Source organism: Triticum aestivum, chromosome 2D (genome assembly GCF_018294505.1).
Source record: "Triticum aestivum cultivar Chinese Spring chromosome 2D, IWGSC CS RefSeq v2.1, whole genome shotgun sequence".
Lineage (NCBI taxonomy): Eukaryota > Viridiplantae > Streptophyta > Magnoliopsida > Poales > Poaceae > Triticum > Triticum aestivum.
The window spans coordinates 617,761,950-617,788,554 of NC_057799.1; the positions used below are offsets into that span (position 1 = coordinate 617,761,950).

Sequence of the window (26,605 nt, forward strand, 5' to 3'; positions counted from 1 at the left end):
GTGCTTGCCGTACTTACGAATAGGCCTGGTGAAGGTGCCTCCAGATTTGACGTAGCCGGGGAGAACATCATCAAGAACCTTCTTGACATTTGTGTAGTATACGTTCGACTGACGGTCCGGGTCGAAATACGTGGCCATGGAATATTTGGGGCTTAGGAGGATGAGCGTGCAATGTGTGTCACTGCAGAAAACACGGAATGTTAAAAGAAAAACGATCGAAATCTAAGAATTCCTATGTTACGGGGCGGTTGAGGGGAGGACTTACTCGGGAAAGTAAGGCACGAGGAAGTTGTCCTTATCTTGGTTTGCCAGAATGACGCCTTCGAGGTAAGAACTCGCGACTTGCCGGTCCCCAGCGCTGCCCAAGATCTTGGCACGCATGTAGAAGGGGTCGACTATCACGATGTCCGGGGTCTTGTCGCGAATGATCCGCATCTCCATACTCAGCGAAAATAGCCGAACGAAGGTGTAGTGCAGCGGATGAAGGTTCAGCATAGCGTGGATGTCATCAAACCGCAGGACGATCGTACCCCCGATGGCGTTATCCACAAAGCCCTTGCCCTCTGGCACCTTGGCCGCGAAAACCGGGTATGCCACATCCTTCTCTCGGAGACGCCGCTTCTCCAAAGAAAGCACACTGTCATGCAGACTCCGCATAGCACCGTTTGCAGCATCGAGCATATTTCTCGGTAGCATCGGCCTACCCGCCACATGCACCCTCCTCGAGATATCCGCAGTTGAAGGTGGCCCGTCCTGAGCACGGATCGTACTCGGTGCCGGCTGGCCCGCACCCTTGTTAGTCTTTCTTTTGCGTGCCTTCTTCTTGATCTCCTGTAATGGGACTGAGTTCTGCTCACAGACCGCCTTCTTGAGTGTGTTGGGGCTGATCATATTTCGCACCTCGCCTATCTGAGGCTCGGTGAAGTCGGCAGCTGGAGGCGTCTCCTGAGAGCTGAACTGCAGACGACGCCTGTTGCAACTTGGCTTCTCCGCGGTACCAGCTAGATCGCACACGTCTTTTGTTGGGCTGGGTTCTTGAGAAGGAGGCCCCATGAAGTCGCCACCATCCCCATGATCGGCAAAGTACTGATCAACGTTGGCAAATGTATCGTCGTCGTCGTCGTTCTGATCCTGTGCCATATGCATGTTTGGATCCAGTGGCATAGGGATGTCCGGCACCGTTGCGGCGGTCTTGCCATGGGGCCGACTTGGCGCCGGCACGACTGGCGGTGTTGTCTTTGGGGTGGTGTCCCCCGCCCCCAAACGAATCTGGCTCTTCGGCCAAAGCAGGGGCCAGCTCAGGCAGGCGCTGAGGTTCATCACGTCATCATCGTCGGCCCCCATTGGTCGAATCGGAGGTAACACCTCGTCGCAGCCTGGCAGCACCCGAACCAGTTGAACCCTAAACAAGTTGGGTGGCATCTGGGTACCGTGGAACAAGGGGTTGCCCGATTGAACGATTTTGCCCTTGGCGACATCGACCAACTCGTTGTTCACGAAGTGCAGGAGAGTGCACGGAACGTCGGCGGCGCCCTGCGAAAACATGTAGGGCGTTAGGGATGCCCAGTCAAAGGCAAGGAGATGAAGTCCTCGGCCGAGAGAGGCTTAATTAGTTACCGTGATGATGGCGTCGAGCTCGGCTAATGTCGAGGCACCGCCAACGGCGGGCGTGCAGTTGACGGAGGGGCCGCTTGCTGCAGAGGTGCCGGCCGGCGTACACCCGGGTGCATTAAGCTCCCGTGCCGGCGTCGGAGACACCAATGCCGGCTCCGCCGGAGACACCAATGGCCCCGCCATCGCGTTCTGCGAGTTGCTGGCCGTGAAGCTAGGAATCGGGGGCGGCCCCTGTTGGCCGCCCGCAATCCACGCACTAATCCCCTGGATCAAGGTAGGCACAATGGCGGTGATCGTCGCTCCGAGTTGTTGTTGCACTTGCTCTTGGACAATCTCCGGAATCCGCGCCACCTGTGCCCTGAGTTCTTGAACCTCGCGCGCCTGGCTTTCCGAGCTGGTCTTTTTCTCCTTTCGCCCAGCAGTGTCATAGTATGAAGACCATTTTGTCGACAAGCCTTTGCCGGCCACACGACCAGCTGACGTCGGCTTACTGGGCTTATCCTTGTTCTTCATTACATTCAACGCCCTATTTAGAGTGGTGTCCCAAGGGTTGCTCTTAGTCGACCCCGCGCTACTGCTTTCAGTCGCCTGCGGAAGGAATGTGAACCATTTAGAAATTTGGCTTCATTAATTAGAATGCAACCATATGGAGCTAATTACGAGGGGGTGTATTCCTTACCAGAACAAGCTCAAGCGCCCTGGTCTTCGGATCTGTGGTAAGCTCCTTTGTTTTCGGGTCCTTCTTGTACCGGGCCCTGACAAAGTTCCTGGTCTGCTTGTCACCGTATTTATCGAAGAGGGGCGGTAGGCCTTGCTCGGCACGGTCCGCCTCCTCCTTGTCCCATATAGGCTCCGCCACTCTGTAACCGCCGGGACCGAGTGTGTGTTCCCCTAAGTTCAGCTCCCGCATTTCTTTCCCCCACTTACTTGATTCAGAGTTTGCGGTGCTCGAGCAATTGATCTTGAAGTCATTGTATTCATCTTCGGTGATCGAAGGATTTTTCTCCTTGATCTTCTCATAACTCTCACCTTTCTCGACCATTCTCTTCACATTGCTTTTCCAAGTAGACAGGGCCTTGCTCATCTTCATGAGGGCAGCATTGTTCACTTTATTCCCTTTGAGGCTTGTGTTTTCAAATTCAGCGGGGAACTTGTATCGTTCGTGCAGCTTCGTGAAGAGGAGGTTGCGCAAATTCCCTCGGTCAGGATGCCTCAGGTTCTCGGTGTTGATCGAGACGGTGCTCCGGAGAATGCACCCGAGCTGAAGCGAGTACCCCTTGACTATTCGTTTGGGCGCCGTTGGATTCCCGTTGGAGTCCACTTCAGTAACTTCCTCCTTGAGGGTGCGGAGCACAGTCGGGCGCCGGTCCTTCCGTTGCCTCTTCGGTTGGCTGCCATCTGTGCGTGCGCCGCCATCATCAGTGGTGGCATCCTCGGCGGCACCATCAGTGGTGGCATCCTCGGCGGCACCATCAGTGGTGGCATCAGTGGGGTCATCCTCGGCGGTACCATTAGTGGTCTCAGGATCGGTGGGGAAGGCGGCGTCCTCATAAAAGTGAGGTTGTTCCTCCATCTCCTGGGACAGCATCCAGAATGGCTTAACGCTCGAACCCCCTGCCTCATCGTTGTTGGCCATGTTTCTCTCTAAATAGGAACAAAGTTTGGTCAAAAAGTTGGTTATTGTCAAGGAACAAGATCATGGTCTCATCATTTAGGGTTTGTCGACACCGAGGCATCCTAAAAGCTAAGCTTTTATCATTGAGGGTTTTTCGACGCCGAGGCACCCTAAAAGCCTAAGCTTTCATCATTTCGGTTTTTATCGACACCGAGGCACCCTAAAAGCCATGCATTAGTCACAAGTACGCCGGGGCACTTGATCCTACTTAATTAACTACTAAGATACCCCGGCCCATGCATTACATTAGTCACAAGTACCCCATATGTCCTATTTTTAGCAAAGTCATGCTAAAATTCACGGAAAATTTCAGCATGACCTTTGCTGAAAATAGGACATATGGAGTACCCGAATTTGCCGGAACGGAAGTTAATCGACATTCCGGCAAACTCAAGGGCCTCTCGGGTGGACAAGGCAAAAAAGGCCTCCATCACAACATGGAAAATACACCAAGCAGTATCATCTCCAAGCAGTATCATCTCCAAGCAGTATCATATTTGTAATGACTGAAAATATTTACTTCAGGAAATATTTACTACTGTAGTTTCTGTTACAAACAAAAAAAAGACTGAAGTTTGTCCTAGCTAATATGTTCAGAGAACAGGAGCATGAGAAAAAATAACAGAAACTATATGATTTAACTGGTTTCAAAACATGAAGTCCTAAAAGCTCTTGTTTTTGATTTTTTAATTTTCTGTTTTTTGCACAGGTCACTAGCTTCAGATTTTTTCCTCGGGTATAGGTTGATGCTTTTCTTCATATTTGCCATATGAAAAACTTAGATGACAATGTATATACTTTATCACATTATATAGGTGTTGCAACAATGTATATACTTTATCACATTATAAGTCCTCACACCATCAACTATGACAAAATCTGAGAGTATAAGTCTGTTTACATTCACCCAAGTCCAAACATAAAATTCTGTCCAACATAGTACAACACACTTTGATAATTTCATAGGATTTAATATACCGAACGAAACCTTACATGGATGTTACAAAAACACCGGAAATCCAAGTTCAGTACATGAAACACGCACTAGGTACTAGTTTGATCTCACGTAACAAGCCAAGGGTTGAGTCTAGCTCCTATTGACTTAGCTTCCCACTTCTCTCATGTATAAGTAAAAGGCTAGTGAATTAAAAATACAACTAGCTGCAGATTATTAACCCAATACGAATCATAGATAAATAAATTCTGGAGTTATGCTCACAACAGAAATATATGCGCAGGTATGCAATGATATCCGTACCCTGATTCTCCTTTCTTCCTCTTGCCGAAGAGAAGTTGGCTGCAGAGGATGGTCCAACTCAGATCAGCCTGCAGAAGTTCATTGTATAATTCTGTTTAGTTCCAAGCATATACGAATACTCTTCAGAGTGGGCACAAAGATGGAAGCAAACTAATAGCACAAAGTGAATAGCAAATTGGCTACTGAAACTATACTGAAACCATACTGAAACTACTAGTGAGAAGGTGGTAGTCCTATACTCTGCTCAAGTTCTTCTTTCTGGTGCTTGTTTGTCTGAGGATTATTGTGCTGGAGTATAGAGAGAAGGGATGTGTCGGTGATCCAAAGCATGGTGAGACTGGATTTGGATGTTACTCCATGTGACTACTAGTGGTTGAGGTTTGCCAGGAATTTACAGGTAGCAAAGTAACATGCTCCGTATGTATGCTGCTCTATGACTCATAAGCACAAGATGCTTCCTTTTCTTACCCATGTTGTGCCATTGCATCACCAGATTACCTCCCACTAAACTACATTTCTTCCACTAAGAAAATGAGAAAAAGGAAAAACTATACTGCATTTCTGCACGAGTTCTTGTCTATGTTTGATAGTACTTGCTCCACTTACTCACTCAGTGACCTTCTGCTATCCATAGTGGGAGACACAAAGTAACTTCCAAACAGTTCAGATCTACAGGCGAAATTCAAACCTGGAGTTCCGCGTATATCTGTGTTGACAGCTTCAAAGCTGATAGCACCAGTTCTCGATGCGTGCGCAAGGCCGAAATCAGCAACCTAAATATACAGGATCGAGGAGAAAATTTTCAGCATGAATCACAGCCTAAATGCCACAAAGCTAGAGGTTGTCAGCATGTCACAGGAGCGAACCTTGGCAACAAAGTTTTCGTCCAAAAGAATGTTGCTCGACTTGATGTCTCTGTGGCAGAGTGGAGGGTTACAGAAGAAATGGAGGTACTCCTGCAAGAACAAGGACACATCTTAATCTCAAAATAAAAGAAGAAGCACAGATCAGCATTCATCATCATGCAGAAAAATGTAATATCAAAGTAAGTTATCGACAGAAGCTGTCAAATGTCAGCAGACCTGACTAAAGGTAGCTCAAAAGTTCAATCATGAATTCAAATCACTAGGCAAACAGAACACTGGTATATACTGGCTAGCAAACAAGGTTATGGTAACCCCACCCAGAAAGTGAGAAAACACTGCCAAAGCCCCATGGTAACATGGTGGGTCCTGGTGGCTGGTGGTACCAGACCAAAGCCCCAGAATTTTTTGTTTGCTGAGCTAAATACATTTGGACATGTATCACTAGTCAACTTGCCATCTCTCAATGACTCAAACACAGAAAGTGCAAAAGGATATTTATGGAAATGTTAGGCCAAATGGGCCAAAATCAGGTCAACAGTGTCAAATACTCCAATACATAGCTGGACCACAGGCATGGGCATTCTCATACCTGTATTTTAGTGCTAATACTATTATTCCAGTACAGAACTAATTTGAGAATGACCAAATTTGTGGTCATACACTCTGCATTCTCAACATCAAGGTACTCCAATTCTAGGAGAACTAATTTGTGGCCATACAATTTTGGAGTTTCAGTTTCGTCAGACTATATATGAATTTAGTTCAACAAGTGTGTCAGTCCATCACAAAACATCACCAGAAGAATATATCACCAGAAGAATTTAGTTCAAGCTCGGGAATTGAATTCAAAGAGGAAGGAGGAGGCCGGAGGGGGAGGGAGAGGTGGGGCAGTACCTGAGGAGGCGGAGGAGGCCGGAGGGGACAAGGAGGAGGTCGGAGCAGCGCGGCGGTGGCGCGGACGAGGAGGAGGGCGAGGACGAGGACGACGGGGCGGTGTCGAGGCGTCGGGGCGTCGGGGCGGAGACGAGGACGACGGGGCAGAGAGGGGAAGGGGCAGCGGCGTCGGGGCGTCGGGGCGGAGACGAGGACGACGGGGCGGCGTCGAGGCGGCGGGGCAGCGGCGTCGGGAGAGGAGAGGGGAAGGGGATCGAGGGCGAGGGAGAGAGAGGGGATAGGTTTGGGCCGGGGATAGGCGAGGGCGAGGGCACAATACTAATGGCGCACCACCCCTCGGTGCGCCATAAGTACATCCATACTAATGGCGCACCTCACCCTGGTGCGCCATTAGTATCTTTTTTTTCTGCTCGAGCCAACAGGTTATCTTCCACCTTACCTGATCCACACCAAGTCCCCTCTACTAGCTCGACTGGTCAGCAGCCAGTTCTCACACCAGGAGGTACTGGGTCCGATTCCCAGGCTCCACAATTTTTTTATAATACAGTAATAATTTTTTATAAGACAGTAATAATTTTTTATAAGACAGTAATAAAATTTTTATAAGACAGTAATAATTTTTTTATAAGACAATAATAATTTTTTAAAAAATATCATCAAACAGTAATGCCGGTGGAGCGGGGGAGGGTGCGCGGGGTGCGGGGGGCCGGTGGACCGGGGGGGTGCTCGGCGGCGAGGGGGACCGGATCTGGCGAGGTGGGATAGCTAGCGATCGAGATGGAGGGGGATCGAGATCGAGTGTCCATGAAATTTAAAAATATTCATGATAGTTCAAAAAGTGCCCATGAAATACAATCGAGAAATGAAGGCTACGATTTAAATACAATCGATCTTAGCTAGCTATCTGTTCACAATCTTCTTGCCCTTCTTTTTCGCAAATGGAGTTCTTCTGTGGAACGGACGTCCTTTAGGTAGGGTGGTCCTGCTTCTTCTTGTGGTGTATGCTGCTACTTCATCATCGTCGTCATGTTCGATTCTTTCCCGGCTCTGGCGCCTTTCGCTTCTTTCCCGGCTCTGGCGCCTTTTGCTTCTTTCCCGGCAGTGGGCAGTCTTTCCAATTTTTCAACAGCTCGTCTATTTCCTCGCCGCTCCTCGTACGCGGGCGTCCTTGGGGTTCGGTTTCACCATCGAATAGATCCTTGCGTTTTCTCCACGGGTCATCGTCGCGAAGCCACCTTTGATGTCCCATGAACATGGTTTTCGAAGACCCGGAATCTCTATCTAGCTGGCGATACGTTGTGTCATCCATGCACCTAACGCATCCAGAAAATCCGTGGACCACCTGCCCTGCGAGATATCCGTAACCGAGATAGTCGTGCACCGTCGTGAGCAGCGCGGCTCTCATAGGGAAATATTCTTTCTCTGCGGCGTCCCACGTATTGGCTGGCGTTTTCCACAGCGTGTCTAGCTCCTCTTTCAGCAGCCCCAGATATAGATTGATGTCGTTCCCTGGTTGTTTCGGTCCTTCGATTAGCATACTCATATGAATGTACTTCCTCTTCATGCACAACCAGGGGGGAAGGTTGTACATCCACACAAACACAGGCCAGGTGCTATGTGTGCTTCTCTGGCTGCCAAACGGATTGACTCCATCGGTGCTCGCGCCCAGCACGATGTTCCTTGGATCGTTCCCAAATTCTAGGTCTTCGAAGTTCAACGCTTGCCACTGGCTCGCATCCTTAGGGTGACTCAGCATCTTGTCTTTTTTATCTATCTCCGGATCATTTGCGTCATCTTCTCGCTTCTTCTCCTCCCTATCCGCGTGCCAACGCAGGAGCTTTGCTACCTTAGGGTCCGCGAAATACCGCTGCAGACGAGGAGTGATCGGAAAGTACCACACCATTTTTCGAGGAGCTTTCTTCCTCTTCTTGTATCGAGTGACGCCGCACACCGGACATATGGTAGACTCCGCGTGCTCGTCCCGATAAATGATGCAATTGTTCATGCACACATGGTATTTCACGTGCGGTAAATCCAGAGGACACACGATTTTGTTCGCCTCCTCGAAACTGGTCGGGCACTTGTTCCCCTTGGGAAGACGTTCGTGCCAGAATGACATGTTCTCGTCGAAGCATGCGTCGGTCATTTTGTGTTTTACCTTCATCTCCAGAGCCATGAGCGTTACTTTCAGGCGGGTATCCTCGGGCCTGCATCCTTCATACAATGGAGTAACCGCGTCTAACTCAAGTTGATCCATCTTGGCTTTCTCTCGGGCGGCAGCTCTTGCGTTATCCGTCTGCTTGAGAAGCACCTCTTGAATATGAGGGTCCTGCACCCAGCCCATCGATGGTCCAGCGTCGTCTGCTCCGCCGGCATCATCATCTTCATGATCATGCCCGTCGTCTGCTCCGGCATCTTCCTCATCATCATGTCCTGCATCTTCTACATCATGACTGTGTACAGCATCACCGTCGTGATCATCTCCTGGGGATTCTTCGTCTTCTCGCCCGCCCGAGCCGCGGTGGTTGTCTTGCTGCCCTTCCTCATTTCTTGCCCGGCCCCCATGGACGACTTCGTAGTCATCTTCATCACCTTGCCACCGATAGCCATCCATGAAACCACGCAAGAGCAGGTGGTCCCGCACCTGCCAGGATTCCGGGTCCGCAATAAGGCTCTTCAGCTTGCATCTTCGACACAGACATCTTATCTCCGTCTCGTTCTTTTGAAGCATCTCGGCCTTCGCGGACCTCAAAAACCTATTCACGATGCCTTCGGTCATCATGCGGACCATGGTCGCCTGCGGGGTAGAGCAAAACGATATTTTAGAACCAAGAAAAAATTTGGCATGACTTTCCCTAAAAATAGGACCAAAAAGAATGCTTAATGCCAAAATTCTCGCCGAAACGGAAATGAATCAACATTCCGGCAAAATATTGGCAACTATCGCATTTCAAATACCGGTACACCTACAAACACAAACACATATGCAACACCACAAACATATGCAACACCACGAACATACATAGATCTAGCTAGGCCATAAAAAATGCATGTGCACATTGTTGTAGGGAGAACAACATAAATATAGCTTCCCCCCTTACTTACCTATCAAAACAAGGTAATTTAACCACTTAAATTAAATGAATCTATGGTGGAAATGAGGTGAAAAAGAGGAGGCACCCGAGACAAGGAGGAGGTGGAGAGAATGAAGTGGGAAGAAAGTGAGTGTGGGTAGGAGAGGCTGTCCAAAATATCTTGTTGCTGCCCACTTACTAATGGCGCACCAACTCTAGATGCGCCATTAGTAATCCAGGTTACTAATGGCGCACCTCCTGGTGGTGCGCCATTAGTATGTTTGGACAGGCGCACTAGTTAAAAAAAACTTTTTATACTAATGGCGCACCCTGGGCCAGGTGCGCCATTACTAGTTACAACTAGTAATGGCAGACCGTGGGCAGGATGCGCCATTAGTATGTTTGGACTAGCGCACTAGTTAAAAAAAAATTATACTAATGGCGCACCCTCGTCCAGGTGCGCCATTAGTAGTTTCAACTACTAATGGTGCACTGTCTCTCGATGCGCCATTAGTATGTTTGGACAGGCGCACTAGTAAAAAAAAATTTGATACTAATGGCGCACCCTGGCCCAGGTGCGCCATTAGTATGTTTGGACAGGCGCACTAGTTAAAAAAAATTGATACTAATGGCGCACCCTGGGCTAGGTGCGCCATTAGTAGTTTCATCTCTAATGGCGTATGAAAAGGTGGTGCCATTAGTCTTGTCTGGTGCGCCATTAGTGTCAATCCCATCTATAGCCCTTTTTCTAGTAGTGTAGACTTAATTTGCATGCTATGTATGGATGATTTGTGCTATTTTCTATCCGACCTTGATGAATATTGGTTGGTTTGCAAGAATTTCGTTCGGTTTGTTTAAATGCGGAAAATGAATGCGGCTACGGTTGGTTGGTGGCCTCCCGCACCAGTGTCCACGAATTGATCCCCTGTCCGCAAATGGATGCGGGAAAAATTAACGGCGTGCCATTGGAGATGCGATGAGGATCCTATGACGTACGGCAGCCCGCCGTTTCATCACTGACATGTGGGCCCGTCAGGACCCTGGCCCACATGTCAGTGGCCCAACGGCACGTAGGGCACAGCAGAGGAGCGTCTTCCTTGGAGATGCCCTAATGCTAGCTGCAATTTGCATGGATGGCATGATTTGCCGGGCCGGCCGGGTCGGGAATCATATTATCCGATCTCGTGGGCACTTTCCACCTATTCTCTCGAGATCTCAAACCAGCGCCGGCGTGAAACATGCCTCGTTGTTCACTTACCATACCTTTGCGAGCAATGAGCATAGTACAAAGTACAAACCATGTATGGTGCAGAGGATGGTATGGCTAGAGCAGGTATGGTGTTGTGAGATGATAGAGGTAGCATTACCTACTCAGCTTGTAGACAACTTTTTTCATGTCGGGAAGTACTTGAAGCTGAACTTTGTGCTTGCATGGAGCCATTCAGAGAAGTGACTTGCAAATTATCATCGAAATGGACTCCATCCTGGCAATCAAGCTGATTTAAGCTACGGATCTTGATAGATCGATTTATTCTTCCATAGTTAGAGATATTAGGCACCTTATGTGTCTTCGTGATTCTTGTGTCACTCATGTAAATCACAATCAAAATAAGGTTGGTAATAGCTTAGCTAATTTTTTTAGACTTGAGAGTAGAACGGTGACCTGGGTTGGTTCTCGCCCAGTAGACTCTTCGGAGCTAGCCAAAACTGATTGTATGGACAATGTGACTTGAGTAATGCAAGACTTTACCCGCAAAAAAAGTACAGTGTACACACCAAACAATACAAATACGAATAATAATGGCAAGACAAATAAGTAGATAAGTAAAAGCAATATCTCATGACCTAGCACGAGAAGCGTGCATGCGATGAGCTATTACAACTTGACAAGCCATATTATCGGTCCTAATTACAATGGTTGAGTTGGTGATGGTTGTTTCTATTACTAGATGATGCCCCGCACGTTGCTGCGGGTATATTTTGCAATATTTGAATGAGGTTTTGGTTATATGGAACATGAATATTTGAAATGATAGTTCTTGAAAGTATATAAGAATCAAATGTAAATAGCATAATAGAATGTAATTTATGCAAGCATGTTCGAATGTTGAAGTGAATTTTTAATATGCATAGTTGTATGTTGAGGTGGGCCTTTTCCTATGCATGTTGAGTGATGAGGTGGCATGCTTGCATGTTGAGATAAATATGTTAGTGAGGGCTAGCTATTTAGATATAGAAGATTACTCTTACAAATTACTTTTCATGTTTTTCTTTCTTTTCTGAAATATTTTAAAACTATATTTGGACTTTTTTATTTTTCATACATTTATAAAATTGTTTGAAATGCATGTAAACATTATTCATCGTGTATTCTAAAAAATAATTTCATTATTTATTTAAATATATTTATAGTTTTAATAAGTAACTTGTATTAAAAGAATGCATGTTATTGAAAACATATTCATATATTTATTAAAAAATGCATTTTTAATGTGTGCTCAATAAAAATCACCATGTATTTAATGAAAACATTGATAGTAGTAAAACTACTTTTCGCATACAAATATCTTTTAGTATTTACATATATTTTGAAAAAAAATCGACTGCTATTTTAAAATCATTAATAAATTTCTAAAATTGTTTTTAAAAATGTTCAACATATATTTAGATTCCTTAAAAGAATTAGAACAAGAAAAAAATTAAAAATAAAAGAAAAAATTAAGAATTCATACACATAAGAAACATAAAAAAGAAAAGGAAAATTCATATACAAAAGTAATTTATAAAGAAAAAGACAAATGAAAACAAAAATCAAACCAAAGAGAAAGTAACTTGCAGAAACCAAAGACAAATAAAAAACGGCTCGGAAAACAAAGGCCGAGAAAACCGAAGCAGAAATCTGGAAGAAAGAAAAAGTATGGCTGCATGTGTACCTGCCCACAACCGAAAAAGCACTATCGATGTTCGGTTTGCCTGTTGGTTTTGATGAAAACAAAAATCTTCTATCTATATATACATGTCTGGATTGCAGGTATAATGTGACTGATTGGTTGTTGCTTGGATTTTCTATTTGCTGAGATGCATGTTGGTTGTACTGTTTTTTTCGTTTGCTCGCCTCAGTTCTAGTTATGGTTTGCAAGGAATTTAACTGAAATAGTACGAGAAGGCATGTCCTGAACCCGGGTACATATGAAACCGCTTTTCAAAAAGGTATTTTGAATGTGTTTTAAAATTTCAAAACAAAATTTCATGTGTACATGTTTGCAAAATATGACTCTGGCGCAAAGTTCTGCGGAAAAAATGTTGTTTTAATTTTGTGTTGGCCAGAAAGACAAATTTCAGTGGTCGTAAATAGTGTTCCGTGACAATTTATTTTGTCCATTTTGCACAGGCCAAACGAACAATTATTTTCCCATGAAATTTTCTGAGCACTCATAGAACGTGTTTTCCAAAGTGGATTCATGTATATCTGGGTTCATCCATGTATTTTCCGAATTAGTACCGTCTATGTTCCTTGCTAGTTAGAGCATCTACAGCAACTTTGCAAATCCGGCCACTCAAACGGCCGCGGACGCGCCCGGGCGCGTCTGTGGGCATTGACTGGTCACGCCTCAAATTAGTCATTTTGCATCTGCCTCTCTCATATTTCATCCCCTAGATTCATAGAAAGCATGCAAAAGAAATCCTACTTGCTACCCTAACTACTCTTCGTTGTCGGATATGTCCACGACGATGGTGTCGGGCGCCGGCTGGACGGGCGGGGTAGGAGGGCTCCGACTCATCCTCCTCCTGCTCGACCTCATCCATGTAGGCGAACATCTCCGCCTCCTCCGCGGCCTCTTGCGCCTTCATCTCCTGCCGCTGACGGCGTCTTGTCTCCGCAGCCAACTCCGACCGGAGGGAATCGAGGATGGCTTGTTGCTCCGCCTGCAGATCCTCGTCACCGGCGTCCTCCACATCCTCCTCCTCCGGCTCATCCCCCTCCTCCTCAAAGTCCTCCTCAAAATCCTCCTCCTCGTCCTCCTGCTCCACCACCACCTCCTCCTCCAACTCTTCCGGATCCACTGCATCCGGAGGTAGCCCCGCGGCGATCCGGGTTTCGCGTCTAGCCCGGATCTACTCAAGGAGCTCGAGTCGGTGCTCCAGCGTCATAAATGGCTCGCTCATCACCCTGCGGTGTGGGGGCATGGCTACTAGGCGGACGTGAGGAGTGAAAAGTGGCGGCGGCGGCGGACAGGAAGATGAAAATGTGGATGGATGGTAGGGTTTCGATGCCGCCGGTCCACTTAAATAGCCGGGCAATGCACTACGCGGCCCACCGGAGCTACGCCACACGGCACCACCGGTCCTACAGAGGAGACGAGTTTCGAACCGCCGGGTTTGAGGGCGTTTCCTGCTGGGACCCTTCGTCAGTCCGACGTGACGGGCGTGCCCGGCGCCCCCATATCCGCCCCGTATTTGGACTGGATATGGAGAGTGCCGGTCAGCCCGGGCGTTTGAGTCCCGCTTGAGGCGTCCGTCTGGGTTGAAAAAACATAATCGGGCAGTGATCGAGCGGCTCGCCCGAACGCATGAGACAGGTTTAAGAGGTCCACCTGTAGATGCCCTTAAGGCTTATTAAATGAGTCTAGGTCACGTCCAGCCGTCGATCCGCTTCTCATCAAACTCGTCCCCGTATCGGAGTAACATTCCTAATTAGTTTGGAGGTCCCATACATACATACATACATACATACATACATACATACATACATGTACTAGGACAAGGCCTCTAGCCATAGATTGATGTTAGGGGAAATCTTGATCGATGGATGAGGTTTCCATAGCCAGAGTTAATTAGCCGTTGTATTTGAGTTAGTATACAATGCCAAATTGTGTCCGGCTAGTACAAGTTGGCTTGTATGTCATATAAGCTGTGTACTACTAGTCGGTTCGGTTGGTAATCAACACAGCAGAGCAATAACAATCAACCAGCGTGTTTCGTCAGAAAAAGCAGCGCATCTTGGGCAATTTCGTCGAGAATCAGTGGACGTCAACACCATTATCCATTAGCCAATCTCTTCTCTGTCAATCTCTTCTCAATGGCAGATGAGTGCAAGGTTTCTGCCGTGAATATAGATGAGAGAGGGTCATACTTGCTCAAGGTAGATGGACACTCAAGAGCCAAGGGACTATACAACAAGGGTGAGTACATGGCTTCTCCCCCTTTCAGCGTTGGAGGTCACTACTGGGTCATGGTGGATTACCCAAACGGTGGTGACTCGGAAAAACATGTTGGTCACAACATACTCGTCAGCCTGGTTCTTCATTCAGCTGATGCCAAGGATATCAAGGCCCAAGTCAAATTTTGTATACTAGACAAGGACGGGCTACCAGTGCAGAAACTCGGTTGTGCCGTCGCTGACTGTATCTTCCCACGGAAAGATTCAACATGTGACTACTTTGTCATACGGGATGTTTTTGAGCGGCCCGAGCATATAATAGATGACTGTTTCAGCATCAGGTGCGACCTAACAGTCATCAAGAATAATAATACCCTCCATCAAAAAACTATGGTTCCTCCAAGCGACTTGCACCGGCATCTCGGCAACCTCCTAGAGAGCATGGATGGAGGCAACGTCACCTTTCTTGTCGGCGGGGACAAGTTCTTGGCCCATAGGGTTGTGCTCGCTGCTAGGTCATCCGTATTCAAGGCGGAGCTCCTCGGCGTGATGAAGGAGAAAGCCAACAATCTCGTTGAAATCAAGGAGATGGAAGCCGATGTGTTCAGGTGCTTGCTCCATTTCATATACACCGACTCGCTGCCCGATCTTCAGAACATGGCTAGCAACCAAGGTGAGGCGCGTCAAAATGTGGTGATGGCTAGCCATCTGCTCGTGGCAGCTGACAGGTACAACGTCGAGAGGCTAAAACTGATATGCGAGCACAAGTTATGCAGCAACATTGATACCAACATGGTGGCTACCAGTTTGGCCTTAGCTGAGCAGCATAGCTGCAAGCGACTCAAGGAAGCTTGCCTACGGTTCCTTGCTTCTCCCTCCAATTTGGAGGCCATGATGGCGAGTGATGGTTACGAGCATCTGAAGAGGAGTTGCCCGTCTGCCCTTAAGGAGCTAATTGCTAGTCTCCTTCCGGATACAATGAAAGCGGCAAATGATATTATCATGGAAATTTAGTACGGTGGTTTAGTATTGTTGCGCACGAATAAGTTAGTTTAATATATATGCATGATTTAACATAGTTCTCTGTGTATGCTTGCATGTGTGCCTCAACAAATGAAAAGTGCTATCTATGTTCGTTCCTTGTTGGTTCTGATGTTTATTGGCGAAAAAAGAAACTTGTATATACTCTTTACTTACTGAGATGAATGAGTGGCGGACCGTGATCTTTTCCTTTTGCTTGCTTCATTCTTGTTATGGTTTGCAATGACTTGGACTGCAATATCTGGAGTTTTGTTTTACTTGTTGTCTTATACATGTTGACTTGTTGAGATTACAATCTGACGGTGTAATAAACCGGGGTGGCTTCTCCTCCGATCACCACTCATGTGAGGGGAGGAGGTGTGTGTGTGTGTGCGCGCGCGCGTGCGTGAGTGCGTGTGTGTGTGTGCGTGCGTGCGTGCGTGTGCACGAGAGGGGGTGGATAACCACCATGATCATTGTTAGTACACAACTGGGAGACATTGTGCGGGAAGCACACGCCTCGAATAATGTGGCGGGGAACATTTGGTATCCATATACTAAATGATGAACTGTAAATACTTTAGGTCAAACGGGGCTCGGGTAAGGGGTGTTATTAAAAATGGTCAATGGTTATATCCCTCATATGGATACCAATCCCGCCAAACTACAAGTGGGTAGAAAGGATATGTTATTTGCAAAGATGAGACAAGTAGTCAAAGAATGGTTGCAAGTAAAAAAATTGTATTCGCTTCACAAAAATAAACTGCATATCACATCCACTTCCCATTCATTAATCTTGACAACAGTAAATTGCATACTCACAACCACGCGAGAGAATAGAGCAAAAACTGCATATATCTCCAATAACATGTGCATACATGATATCATAAATAGGACACATCATCATTAGCTTCAAAATAAACCTGAACAACAGGATTCTGACTTGACATCATCAGCTTCATCTTACATCATTAAGCTCAAAATGCACCTACTAACTGAGGCCTACGCAACACACACTTTCACTGCATTACTTCTTCGGATTGAACACCACACCAACAACACATATCATCAGGACTTGTAGCTAGCAACCTCATCGGTACCACAAGCTCTCTCCCTAACTTCAACAGTGCAAAAACTTGCGGCTTTATCGTGTCAACCCTAGCTTGCTGACCCCTAATGTCCATCTTAGGCTTACTGTTGCATGCGTTCATTGCACTATGTTCCATTGCAGCCTCAAGCTCATCCCTTCTGCCCTCTGCAACGCCAATGGCATCCACATCAACATGCCCAGTAAGAAAGTTGTTATAAACAAGGTACACAACATAGCCCAATTCATAGTGCCAGAAATCAACAACATATGCAAGGTTCAAACTGTCACCTTTTCTGTCAAAAACCACCAAAATCAAGAAAAATCAGGCTGAAATTCAATGATAACCCCATGTTTCACGCATTTGTACAAGAACCACCCTTCTTAATTCTCCATCGCCGACACGCTACATCTTTAACTTCTTCCGGCAGTCGACGCAGCATATCAAGGGCACCGGGACTGCCGTACGGCAGAAAGCAGAGAGAGGTGAGCTAGCGGGGTGCAACAGAGGCCTTATTTCGGCGAGAATGAGGGAGGCGAGTATGAGGACGGCGGTGGCTGGCGGATGGCTGCGTTGCACGCAAGGGATTTTGAGGTGGGGATAAGAAATTTGGGGCGGGGAAGGGATTTGGCAATTTTACACTAATCACCCCTTGCAAGTATCACTGAATCACAACTACCTACCTACATGGAATGGTCAAACACGGCTCATACGAGCGTTATATGTGCAATAGTGATGGTACAATCACGTCACGTCGTCTTCTATTATTATATTGATACAAGGACTGTTTTTGTGTTTCAGGCTCAACTTGAGTGACCGTCGGTATATTTATTTTTTGATTATTATTTGAGTCAACTTTTTTGAGATGAATTATTTTTAGTCAACTTGGTGGGGATGCCGTGATGGCCCGCCAGTCGGCCACCGAAAATCCTAGACACACGGGCAGTTTACTTAGCAATACGGACTCTTTCCAAACTACTCTTCCCCCTCCCCCCCTGATTTTCAGGGCGGGTGGGCCCGTGAGTTTATTTCTATCCAGTCAAAATCAGCCAGCTAAGCCACTCCGTAATACCCAGTAAAAATATTCCGTGCGTGTAGCATCGCTCGTCGGCCACAGCCCACAAGGTGAGAGTGAGACCGGCCTGGCCCGTATAAAGTAGTAGTAACACGGCAACCCACCACCTACCTCGTCGTCTCCAAGTTCTCAAAAAAAAAAAAAAAAAAAAAAAAAAACCCTCGTCGTCTCCGCCTTGCTCTATCCATCCGTCGGCGATGCAGGCCGCCGTCGCCTTGAGCCAGAGCCAGGCGTCCCTTCTCATCCGGCGGCTCCCAAGGCCTTACCACGGGTACGTATCTGCGATTCCTCTCGCCTCAGTTCCATCTTTGCCTTTCTATGAGCTAATAACTGGACCATGTGGATGTGGTTGGTGTGGGTTTGGTGGAGGAATTCCGCAGCGGCGGGCCGGAGCCGGATGATGGCGTGCTGCTGCTAGGACGACGAGGCGTGTCGCTCCCGCGGCTGCGGCGCGCCTGTTGCTCCGCGAGCCTATCCGTCGGTACCGGCGCCGGCTCCGGCGCCGGCAGTGGTAACAACCCCCCCTTGCTCCACCTCATGTTTGTGTTGCAGATTTACCCCCTTCAGGCCAAGGGTAAACTTTTAAGATGATATAGGTTTGGCAGCTGCTAGAGCAATGCTGAAATTTCAGATAACTGTAAGGAGCACCTAAGCGTCAGTTAACTGAAAAACAAAAACAACAAAAAGTTTCAGTCGAATCCCTCTCCACAGTAGCCTTCTTCTTTCTCCAACCTGCGTCTGCCCCGCCCCTCCATCCTCCATCCGATGCCCGGCTAACCGCCTGCCGCTGAAACCCCTGGCCACCACTGTTAAATAGCAACTGCAATACACCATTTGTATGGTTTGGCGATGCGATATTAACTGTGACATAGTCGAGGAATCAGTTCATGCCATTGTTTCAGTTCATTCGCTAATGCTAGTTATCGGCTTATCGTGGTTAAAAAAGAAAACAATTACGCGTGGTCGCGGTTCACACACCAAAGGACCTTGCAATTTTGTGAAATGGAAACTGATGTGGAAATCAGAATCCTAGCCTTCATGATAGACGTCATATGGGAATATGTGACTGCGTGCAAGTTTCAATAATGGCAAGTCCTTCCCTTACAAATGGTGTATGGCTCCCAAATACGGCGATTTCAGTACTAAAACAAGTAGTGGCAGCAATTTGCGCGAGCGGCAGTACCAAGGGTGCTTGATGGCAATACGAAGTCACTTCCATGTTTGCTGTATTGATTTCCAGTACCGGTCTTGGCTTGGAAGTTGCCATGTTGCTGTTAATTGTTTGCACTACTTGTCCTTGACCTTCATAGCTGGAATCAATTTCATGAAGCAGACGAATTTCACGGGAGAATCAAGCAGTACCCTTTTGCCATTTTGTGAGATACAAGTGTTGTAGAATCAAGCAGTACCCTTTTGCCATTTTGTGAGATACAAGTGTTATAGAAACAAGCAGACCTGTGAAATCAACACATATTCCCTATCTGTATTGGGCGTAGACCAGCCATATCCTTCATATGTATCTACAAACTGGTTGCCCAAAGCTATTTCTTAGGTTCATTGGCCTACTGAGATAAACCTAGGTGGATTCTAGTTCTAGGTATGAAACCCACTTTTCCTATTGTGAGACTTTGAGGACAGAGCCATCGCTAGCTCTGTTGGTAAGCACGTTCGAGTCTCGGACTCCATGGGACGCTCAGGTTGTTTCTTCTATAAGAAAGATGTCGCCAAGGGCTCCTGGCTGGTCTCGCTTTTTTAGTATTGTGAGACTTTGAACATAACTTCCTGTAATTTTGTTATCATTCTGCGTTTCATTAACCAGAGGTTGTAAAGTACATATGTAAATCATTTTTGTCTTCACTAGATTTGTTATCATTCTGTGTTATGTATTGTTGAACCAGTGGTCAAAACAAGAAACCAAATCGTCATTTTCGTTTATTTAGCTGCAACAGACTCTTGTTGGATTATAATTTTGCTGTCCTGGCATTTTCACTGGCGAATTGTAAATGTTGCAATTGAAGCCTGCATTTTTGCTAGTTGCGAATGAGTGGTAGAGACTGAATTAACAAAGTATAGCATAACCTGTGGTGAATGAACCTGGAATGCATGCCTTTTGTCATTTCCTTGGGTTCTGAATACTCTTCTGTATGATTTTCTTGTTCACTGCTCTTATGTCACTTCATGTTTTTTCTCTAGAGCTTATGAGATTCCATCAGTTTTGTGTTGTATTGTAAGGTATTGTCGTACCATCTTCAGCAATTATATTTCTATTTGAGCCGATTTAATGTGTATTTGTAGAGCATGTTCCCGTATTCCCAAGACAAAAAACATGGGATCCTTACATGCTTCTTGGTGTTGATCGTGATGCATCTGAAGAAGAGATCAATAGTGCAAGAAACTTCCTTCTTCAACAATACGCTGGGTATGAAGAAAGCGAAGAGGCAATTGAAGGTGCTTATGATAAGATAATGATGAAAAGCTACTCACACCGTAAGAAATCGAAAATCAACCTGAAAAGCAAATTAAAGAAGCAAGTGGAAGAATCTCCATCATGGGTTAAGTCACTGCTTGGACACTTCGAGGTGCCATCGATGGATGTCGTGTCAAAAAGGTTTGCTCTCTTTGGCTTTATTGCTGGGTGGAGCATCGCAACTTCTGCTGAGACTGGACCTACCTTCCAGGTATATATATGCTTCTCCCAACTGATTCAGTACTTGTTTTTTCCTAAGCATTGAACCTGTTAGAGATCACTTACAGCCTAAGACTGTTGTTTATTTCTCTTGCGTTTGGGGATTGGAACCATTAGGCAGAAAAAAGATAGATTGAGCCTCCTATTATACCAATTATAGGTCTTGCTGGTTGTAACAATCTTTTTAACATTGATGGTTTTCTCTTGCAGCTTGCATTGGCACTCGTCTCATGCATATACTTCCTCAACGACAAGATGAAAAACCTTGCCAGGGCGTCTGCTACAGGGTTAGTTAGCACCTGCATAGCAACATACGAGTACTCCCTTGGTCGTTATTAGTCGCGCACGTATAGGGTGTTTAATGCTCCTGTGTACTTGCAGGCTTGGGCTCTTTGCGGGTGGCTGGATAGTAGGTTCGCTGGTAGTCCCAGTGATCCCGGCATTTATTTTCCCGCATACTTGGTGTCTGGAGCTCCTTACTTCGCTGGTCGCTTATGTATTTTTATTCTTGGGTTGCTCTCTCGTCAAGTGAAATCTCTGAAGCTTGAAACCGTTGTTGTTTCTGCAAGATTTTCTCTTACTGACGTCTCAAGTGCGTCAATTCACCCTTTTGACCTGTGCTGTGAGTATAGATAGATGCCCTTTGGACAAATCGAAACTCGGCCCTCTATTGTTCCGATCCCATGAGCCGTTGTTATCTCTAGTCTAAGCTCATACAGTAGTATTGATCAGTATTGTATTGTAGGCAGAGCAAGCCAGTTTCTGCAAGCTGATGCTGCTACCTCTAGAGTGCTTGGGCATGCTTTTGGACCTATATATACATGACTCGTACAGTTTCAGATGTGCAATCAATTTATCATGCTTTTTTTTTATCATTGTTTGTGCTTGTGATTTAACGGTTTGTTGTGAGATTGTTTTTTCCACGTGTGTTGCAGTACATCTCTGCCTGCGGATCAGCAGCAATTTGAGTAGTTACCCATTCATTCACAGCCGTCGGTCCAACCCGTAGTTTTGGCTTGTCAAATATGAATACAAGTTCCATTCCTTCCCATGCGGGCGGTCATCTTGATCACTTTGTACTGCTGCTTATTCTTTGCTCCCCAGTCTGCACTAAATTTTCACTGATGTAATGATGTAATAATAACCTCTAAAAAGGTTGGTGGGTGCTAGGACCGTGTGAATTTCTTGCCGGGATTCAGTTCAGTTGTATTGTTAGAAGTCATTTCTAACAAGCTCAGAAAATCATGTCTGGACTGATACCAGCTGTATGTATGAGTCCAGTTCAGTGCTCGAGTTATTTATTTAGTTTCAGAAAGCAATTTATTTATTTATTCTTCCACATTCAAAGACAAGAAAAGAAAAGAAAAGAAAAATGTGCTCATTCTATGCCACAGGCTAGAGGCCCCCCTCTCTCACTCGGCAGTCGGCACTAGCTAGTTTCATTTCAGAAAACAAAACTCTGAATTCATTCTCAAAGGCCTGCGTGCTAACGGATTCAGTTCAGATTGGCAGTGCATGACAGAAACTCCAAATATGCTAGGTAGGGTAGGGATCACAAGGGAAGGGAGGTGACAAATCGATTCGAAATCCATCAGCTGCTGTTGAATGAATATGTGATGCTTGTCGGATCTTTGATCTTTGCTATGTACACTCCCTCCGTAAAGACTTTTTTTCACACTATGACAAGTGTCAGAAAAGTCTTACATTAAGTTATGGAGGGAGTAGTATGTTGACAGCACACAAGAAAATCTTCAGCCCCAAACTTATGCAGTCCAAAAGCAACAGCAACAGCAGCAGCGTAAACACTGGCTGATTCACTCAGATTAGGTTAGCTGACGCAGATCTCAGAGTTTCAGAATAATCCGCTTGAGTAGTATGTTGTCTATAGTCTACTGTAGCTTATACTGACCAGTGTTGTAGGCAGCTTGGGCATGCTGTTGTACCTACAGTATAATACTATTGTACATGACTAGTACAGTTGCAGGTGTGCAATCAATCGCCATCCTAGCATTTTATCATCACTTGTTTGTGCTTCTGATTTCACCGACAGCCGTGTTTGCTGCGAAACTTGTTCACGCGTGTTGCAGTTGCAGTTAGTGTTAACAGTGGTTATGTTTCTCAAAGTTTCAGAGCACGTGAGCTGACAATAAAGAACCTACAGCTGCTGACTGGCTTGTTGCTCTGCGTGATGACTTGAGTGCCAACAATTTTTCCTACACCTCTAGCTAGTGCCAATTCGACACGGTGTAGAATAGAACAGTGTGATGCAGACACACAGTATTCCACTTCAGTGTTTTGTTTTGAAAGGTGTTCCACTTCAGTGTTCATTCTACACTTAGCTTTGTTCATCCCCAGGTGCAGAGGCGGCACTAGTTTCAGAAAACAAAACTCTGAAATCTGAAACGTCTACTGCTACAGCTTGGACCCTCTAAAACTTTCTTGCCACCACGCAGGACTTGCCAACGCATAAACTTGAGTTAGCAGAAAACTACACTCATACTAACAGATAGATTCAGTTCGGACAGGCAGGCAGCACGCTGGCAGTAATCATGTCAGGAACTCTATGCTCGGGACCACAAGGTGAGAGACCGATCCGAAATTCACCGAAATATCGTCCGTCAAAGCAAGGTTATCGTTTCTCCCCCAGAACAAACAGGATTTATTATATGATGAACCTGTTGCCTTGTACAATGAGGAGCTCACCCAAAAGCAACTGCAACTCTAAAGCTAGCAAAGGTTATCGTCACTCCCAAAGCCAGCCAGAACAAACAGGATTATATGTTGCCATCTACAATGAGAAGCTCAACCAAAAGCAGCGCCAAAAAAACTAGCTGGTTCAGCAATTTAACTTTTAACAAGGTAAGATGAACTAGAGGATTGCAAGCTGAAACAAGGCATCAAGTAGTACAACAGAGGTTCACATATATAGATAGAGCACTTCAAGTCTTTACATACCATACCAACATAATAAACTGCATCAAGAGGAAAGCCCGATTCAACCCTCATGCATCTCATCTCAGCAAATAGAATATATTGGCGATACCCTATCGCTATCAGTCCCATTGTACTTGCATTACAGTCTTAGATAGATAGATAGATAGATGCACACACCCGACCATACCTAGAGAACTAGTAAGATGAAACATGCACATTATATACTTACCTAATTTAGATGCGGAGCCACGCTAGCTAGTAAATTAAATTTCCATGATAATATCCTTGGCCGCTTTCATTGTGACCGGCAGGAGACTAGCAATTAGGTCCTTAAGGGCAGATGGGCAACTCCTCTTGAGATGCTGATAGCCATCACTCGCCATCATGGCCTCCAAATTGGAAGGAGAAGCAAGGAACCGTAGACAAGCTACCTTAAGCCCATGGCACCTATGCTGCTCGGCCAAGGCCAGACTTGTCGCCACCATGTTGGTATCAATGTGGCTGCATAACTTGTGCTCGCATATCAGTTTCAGCCTCTCGATGTCGTACCTGTCTGCTGCCACGAGTAGATGGCTAGCCATCACCACACCTCCTCCATGTCCTTCACCTTGGTCGCTGGCCATCTCAATCTCAAGATCAGGCAGCGAGTCGGTGTATATGAAATGGAGCAGGGACCTGAACACATGAGGTTCCATGTCACTGATTTCAATGAGGCTGTCGGTTTTCTCCTTCATGGCGCCGAGGAGCTCTGCCCTGAACACGGATGACCTGGCAGCAAGCACGAGCCTATGAGCCGAGAACCTCTCCCCGCCGATGAGAAAGGCGACGTCGGCTCCATCCATGCTCTCCAGAAGGCTGCCGAAATGCAGATGCATGTCGCTCGGAGGGACCACGACAAACTGCTCGCCGATATCCTTGAGAGTGAGATCACATCTGATGTTGAAAGAGTCCTCTATTATGTCCCCTGAGTGCTCCAAGCCTGCCTTCCTGACCATGAGGCACAGATACGAATTTCTGCTGGTGAAGGAGACAGGCGTCTCAAACATGATGTTTTCAAACATGGTGCCGTAGTAGCGGCCTGGCAGGCCATTCTTGTCAAGCACGCTGATGTTCCTGGCTTTGACGGTCACATCCTTGCCGTCGGCGGTGTCAAGAACCAGGGACATGTAACCTGCAGCAGCACCTGTTGCCAAGCGGCCGTTGGGATAATACCTGAGCACCCAGTCGTGGCCTTGGACGGTGAACGGGGGCGAGGTGATGCACTCGCCGCACTTGAGCAGCTGCTTGGCCCTTGAGTATCCACGCACCTTGAACACGAACGACCTGTCCTCGGATTCGGCCACGATGGCCGAGGAAAGCTCGCACTGATATGCCGCCATTCTGGACCAGCTTGGCTAGGTCGCTAGGCAGTCGGGGATCGTGGGCTAGGAAGCGGATCTGGGATCAGGGGGGGAGTCCGGAAGGAGCGGATCGATGGCTAGCCGGCGGAGGCCATGGGGGGCGGTGAGGAGCTTGCCTGGGAGGGGGGATGAGAGGTGTGGAAGAGGGCGGATGGGGCTCGCCGTCGTCCGGCGGTGCGGTTGGTTCTTGGTCTGCGGCGGAGTAATATACGGCACTGGCACTGGCACTGGCACTGTAGCAGAGCAGGGGGGCGTGAGTGAGAGCAAAGCAGAGCAGGCAGCAGCAAAAGAAGGGGCGGCGTGAGGTAGGCGATGGTCCACGTCAAGGAACCCGGCTTACGTGGGAGACCAACAGCCCATGTATACTAGCAGCCCTGACTGTTGCTCAAAAAATAAAGCAGCCCTGACTTTACTGGGTTAGAGAATTCCTTATTTAACACTGTCTTAAATTTTCTTGCCCCATTCGACAATGAAAAACTTTTTCTTCCTCATATAACACAAAGTTTAAATTTTGTTCCTTTTGTGACACTTTCATCCATTTTGACTATTAACGGTGTTAAATGACACTTGAAAATACGACTTTACCCCTGATGCAATTTGTGACAAGAATTATTCAAATGACCAAAGAAGCCGTTATTTACATGGTCGTGGAAGGTGGCGGACAAAAGCAGAGCCGTTTTTATACCTGATGCACACGTACACGTGAAACTGGCCTGTACTAGCGTGAACCGGATCCATGAGGTCGATAGCCTCGCTAGAGAGCTAAGCTTAGCCAGCCCAGGCTACGTGCACGTATGCAAAGTTTATGATGTTGCTTGTGTGTGCTATTGATACAGAAATCAGTCAAGCTGCTTGCTAGTCTGCTTCTTTGAGCTAACTTTGCACGCACACAATTTCCGACGACTTGATTTAGAGTTTTAGAAACCAACATGCCCGTCCTCCGTCCGGCCGGTTCCTGTCCTTCTGTACGTGGCGGCAGCAACTATACGGTTCCGGCCACTATCGGCATTGTACATGGGACCGGGCTAATTAGGCCAACCAAGCTTAACAATGGCTATCGAAAGCTTAGTGGTCGAGTAAACAAAACAAAGTTGCCAACATAATTTAAGCTGGATGTTAGTTTTCGCGTGTGCAATCAGGCAGTCAATGCAGTACATTTCTTGTTGTTAATTAGCCGTTCAAAAACAAGTCAACCAATCTACATATTGGTGTCTTGCAAAGATGCAGAGGAGCCTGCATGCACCAAGCGACCAGCACATCAGTCCATAAGGGCAGGAGCCAGGAGATGATCGAGCTCAAAAGGTATGCTCTACACTCGTAGAAAAAAAAGGGTTTATCTATTGTCCTATAGACTAGTATCTCAGCATCTGCACATATACTGTTTCTCCATGGACCTGAAATATCTAACGGTGTCATGGCGTAGTGAAACTTCATTGTTCATGTAACCACAAAAAATATATATTGCCTTTTTTTCTGTGAATAATGAACTAGGGGTAAAATTGTCTTTTCACATGTCAATTAACACCGTTAGTACTCAAAATTGATGAAAGTGTCACAAAGGGAACAAAATTTAGATTTGGTGTTATATAAGGAAGGAAAAGTTTTCTAGTGTCAAATAGGGAAACAACACTTAAAATAGTGCTATATAAGGAATTATTTTTACTATTTATATTTGAGTCCCTAAAAAGAATTGTGGCTACTTCTCTCCTGGGTGTTGGTTTCTAAAACTCTAATTCTCTTCTGTAAATTTTAAAAAACAAACAGTTCGGCGTGTTGTCAGGAGTGAGAACAACCAGGACTGCGTTGTTTGCAACGAGGGCCCGACAGCCCATGCCGCCTTTCTAAAGGCATGTACAATCA

The 26,605-nt window shown here is 46.4% G+C and overlaps 3 protein-coding genes across 3 annotated transcripts; 2 read left to right on the plus strand and 1 right to left on the minus strand.

Annotated features, from left to right (window-relative positions):
* Window positions 1-14,338: 14,338 nt before the first annotated feature.
* LOC123054996 (BTB/POZ and MATH domain-containing protein 2-like) lies at window positions 14,339-15,681 on the plus strand. Its single transcript, XM_044478884.1, has one exon. The coding sequence runs from the start codon at window positions 14,462-14,464 to the stop codon at window positions 15,554-15,556; it is 1,095 nt and encodes a 364-aa protein (XP_044334819.1). The 5' UTR covers window positions 14,339-14,461; the 3' UTR covers window positions 15,557-15,681.
* A 2,169-nt stretch (window positions 15,682-17,850) lies between these two features.
* Window positions 17,851-21,286, plus strand: LOC100415830 (protein CHAPERONE-LIKE PROTEIN OF POR1, chloroplastic). Its single transcript, XM_044478885.1, has 5 exons — window positions 17,851-17,996; window positions 18,106-18,236; window positions 20,021-20,403; window positions 20,622-20,698; window positions 20,793-21,286. The coding sequence occupies exons 1-5, from the start codon at window positions 17,923-17,925 to the stop codon at window positions 20,941-20,943; spliced, it is 816 nt and encodes a 271-aa protein (XP_044334820.1). The 5' UTR covers window positions 17,851-17,922; the 3' UTR covers window positions 20,944-21,286.
* A 2,027-nt stretch (window positions 21,287-23,313) lies between these two features.
* On the minus strand, window positions 23,314-25,032 carry LOC123054997 (BTB/POZ and MATH domain-containing protein 1). Its single transcript, XM_044478886.1, has one exon. It carries the CDS (start codon window positions 24,722-24,724, stop codon window positions 23,609-23,611), a length of 1,116 nt encoding a protein of 371 aa, XP_044334821.1. The 5' UTR covers window positions 24,725-25,032; the 3' UTR covers window positions 23,314-23,608.
* Window positions 25,033-26,605: the final 1,573 nt, after the last annotated feature.

Bases quoted from the DNA above. Each gene is read 5' to 3' on its own strand.
- LOC123054996 (XM_044478884.1), top strand. From the start codon at position 14,462: ATGGCAGATGAGTGCAAGGTTTCTGCCGTGAATATAGATGAGAGAGGG.
- LOC100415830 (XM_044478885.1), top strand. From the start codon at position 17,923: ATGCAGGCCGCCGTCGCCTTGAGCCAGAGCCAGGCGTCCCTTCTCATC. The intron at 17,997-18,105 runs GTACGTATCTGC...GGAATTCCGCAG, and splicing joins CTCCCAAGGCCTTACCACGG to CGGCGGGCCGGAGCCGGATG. The intron at 18,237-20,020 runs GTAACAACCCCC...GTGTATTTGTAG, and splicing joins CGGCTCCGGCGCCGGCAGTG to AGCATGTTCCCGTATTCCCA.
- LOC123054997 (XM_044478886.1), bottom strand. From the start codon at position 24,724: ATGGCGGCATATCAGTGCGAGCTTTCCTCGGCCATCGTGGCCGAATCC.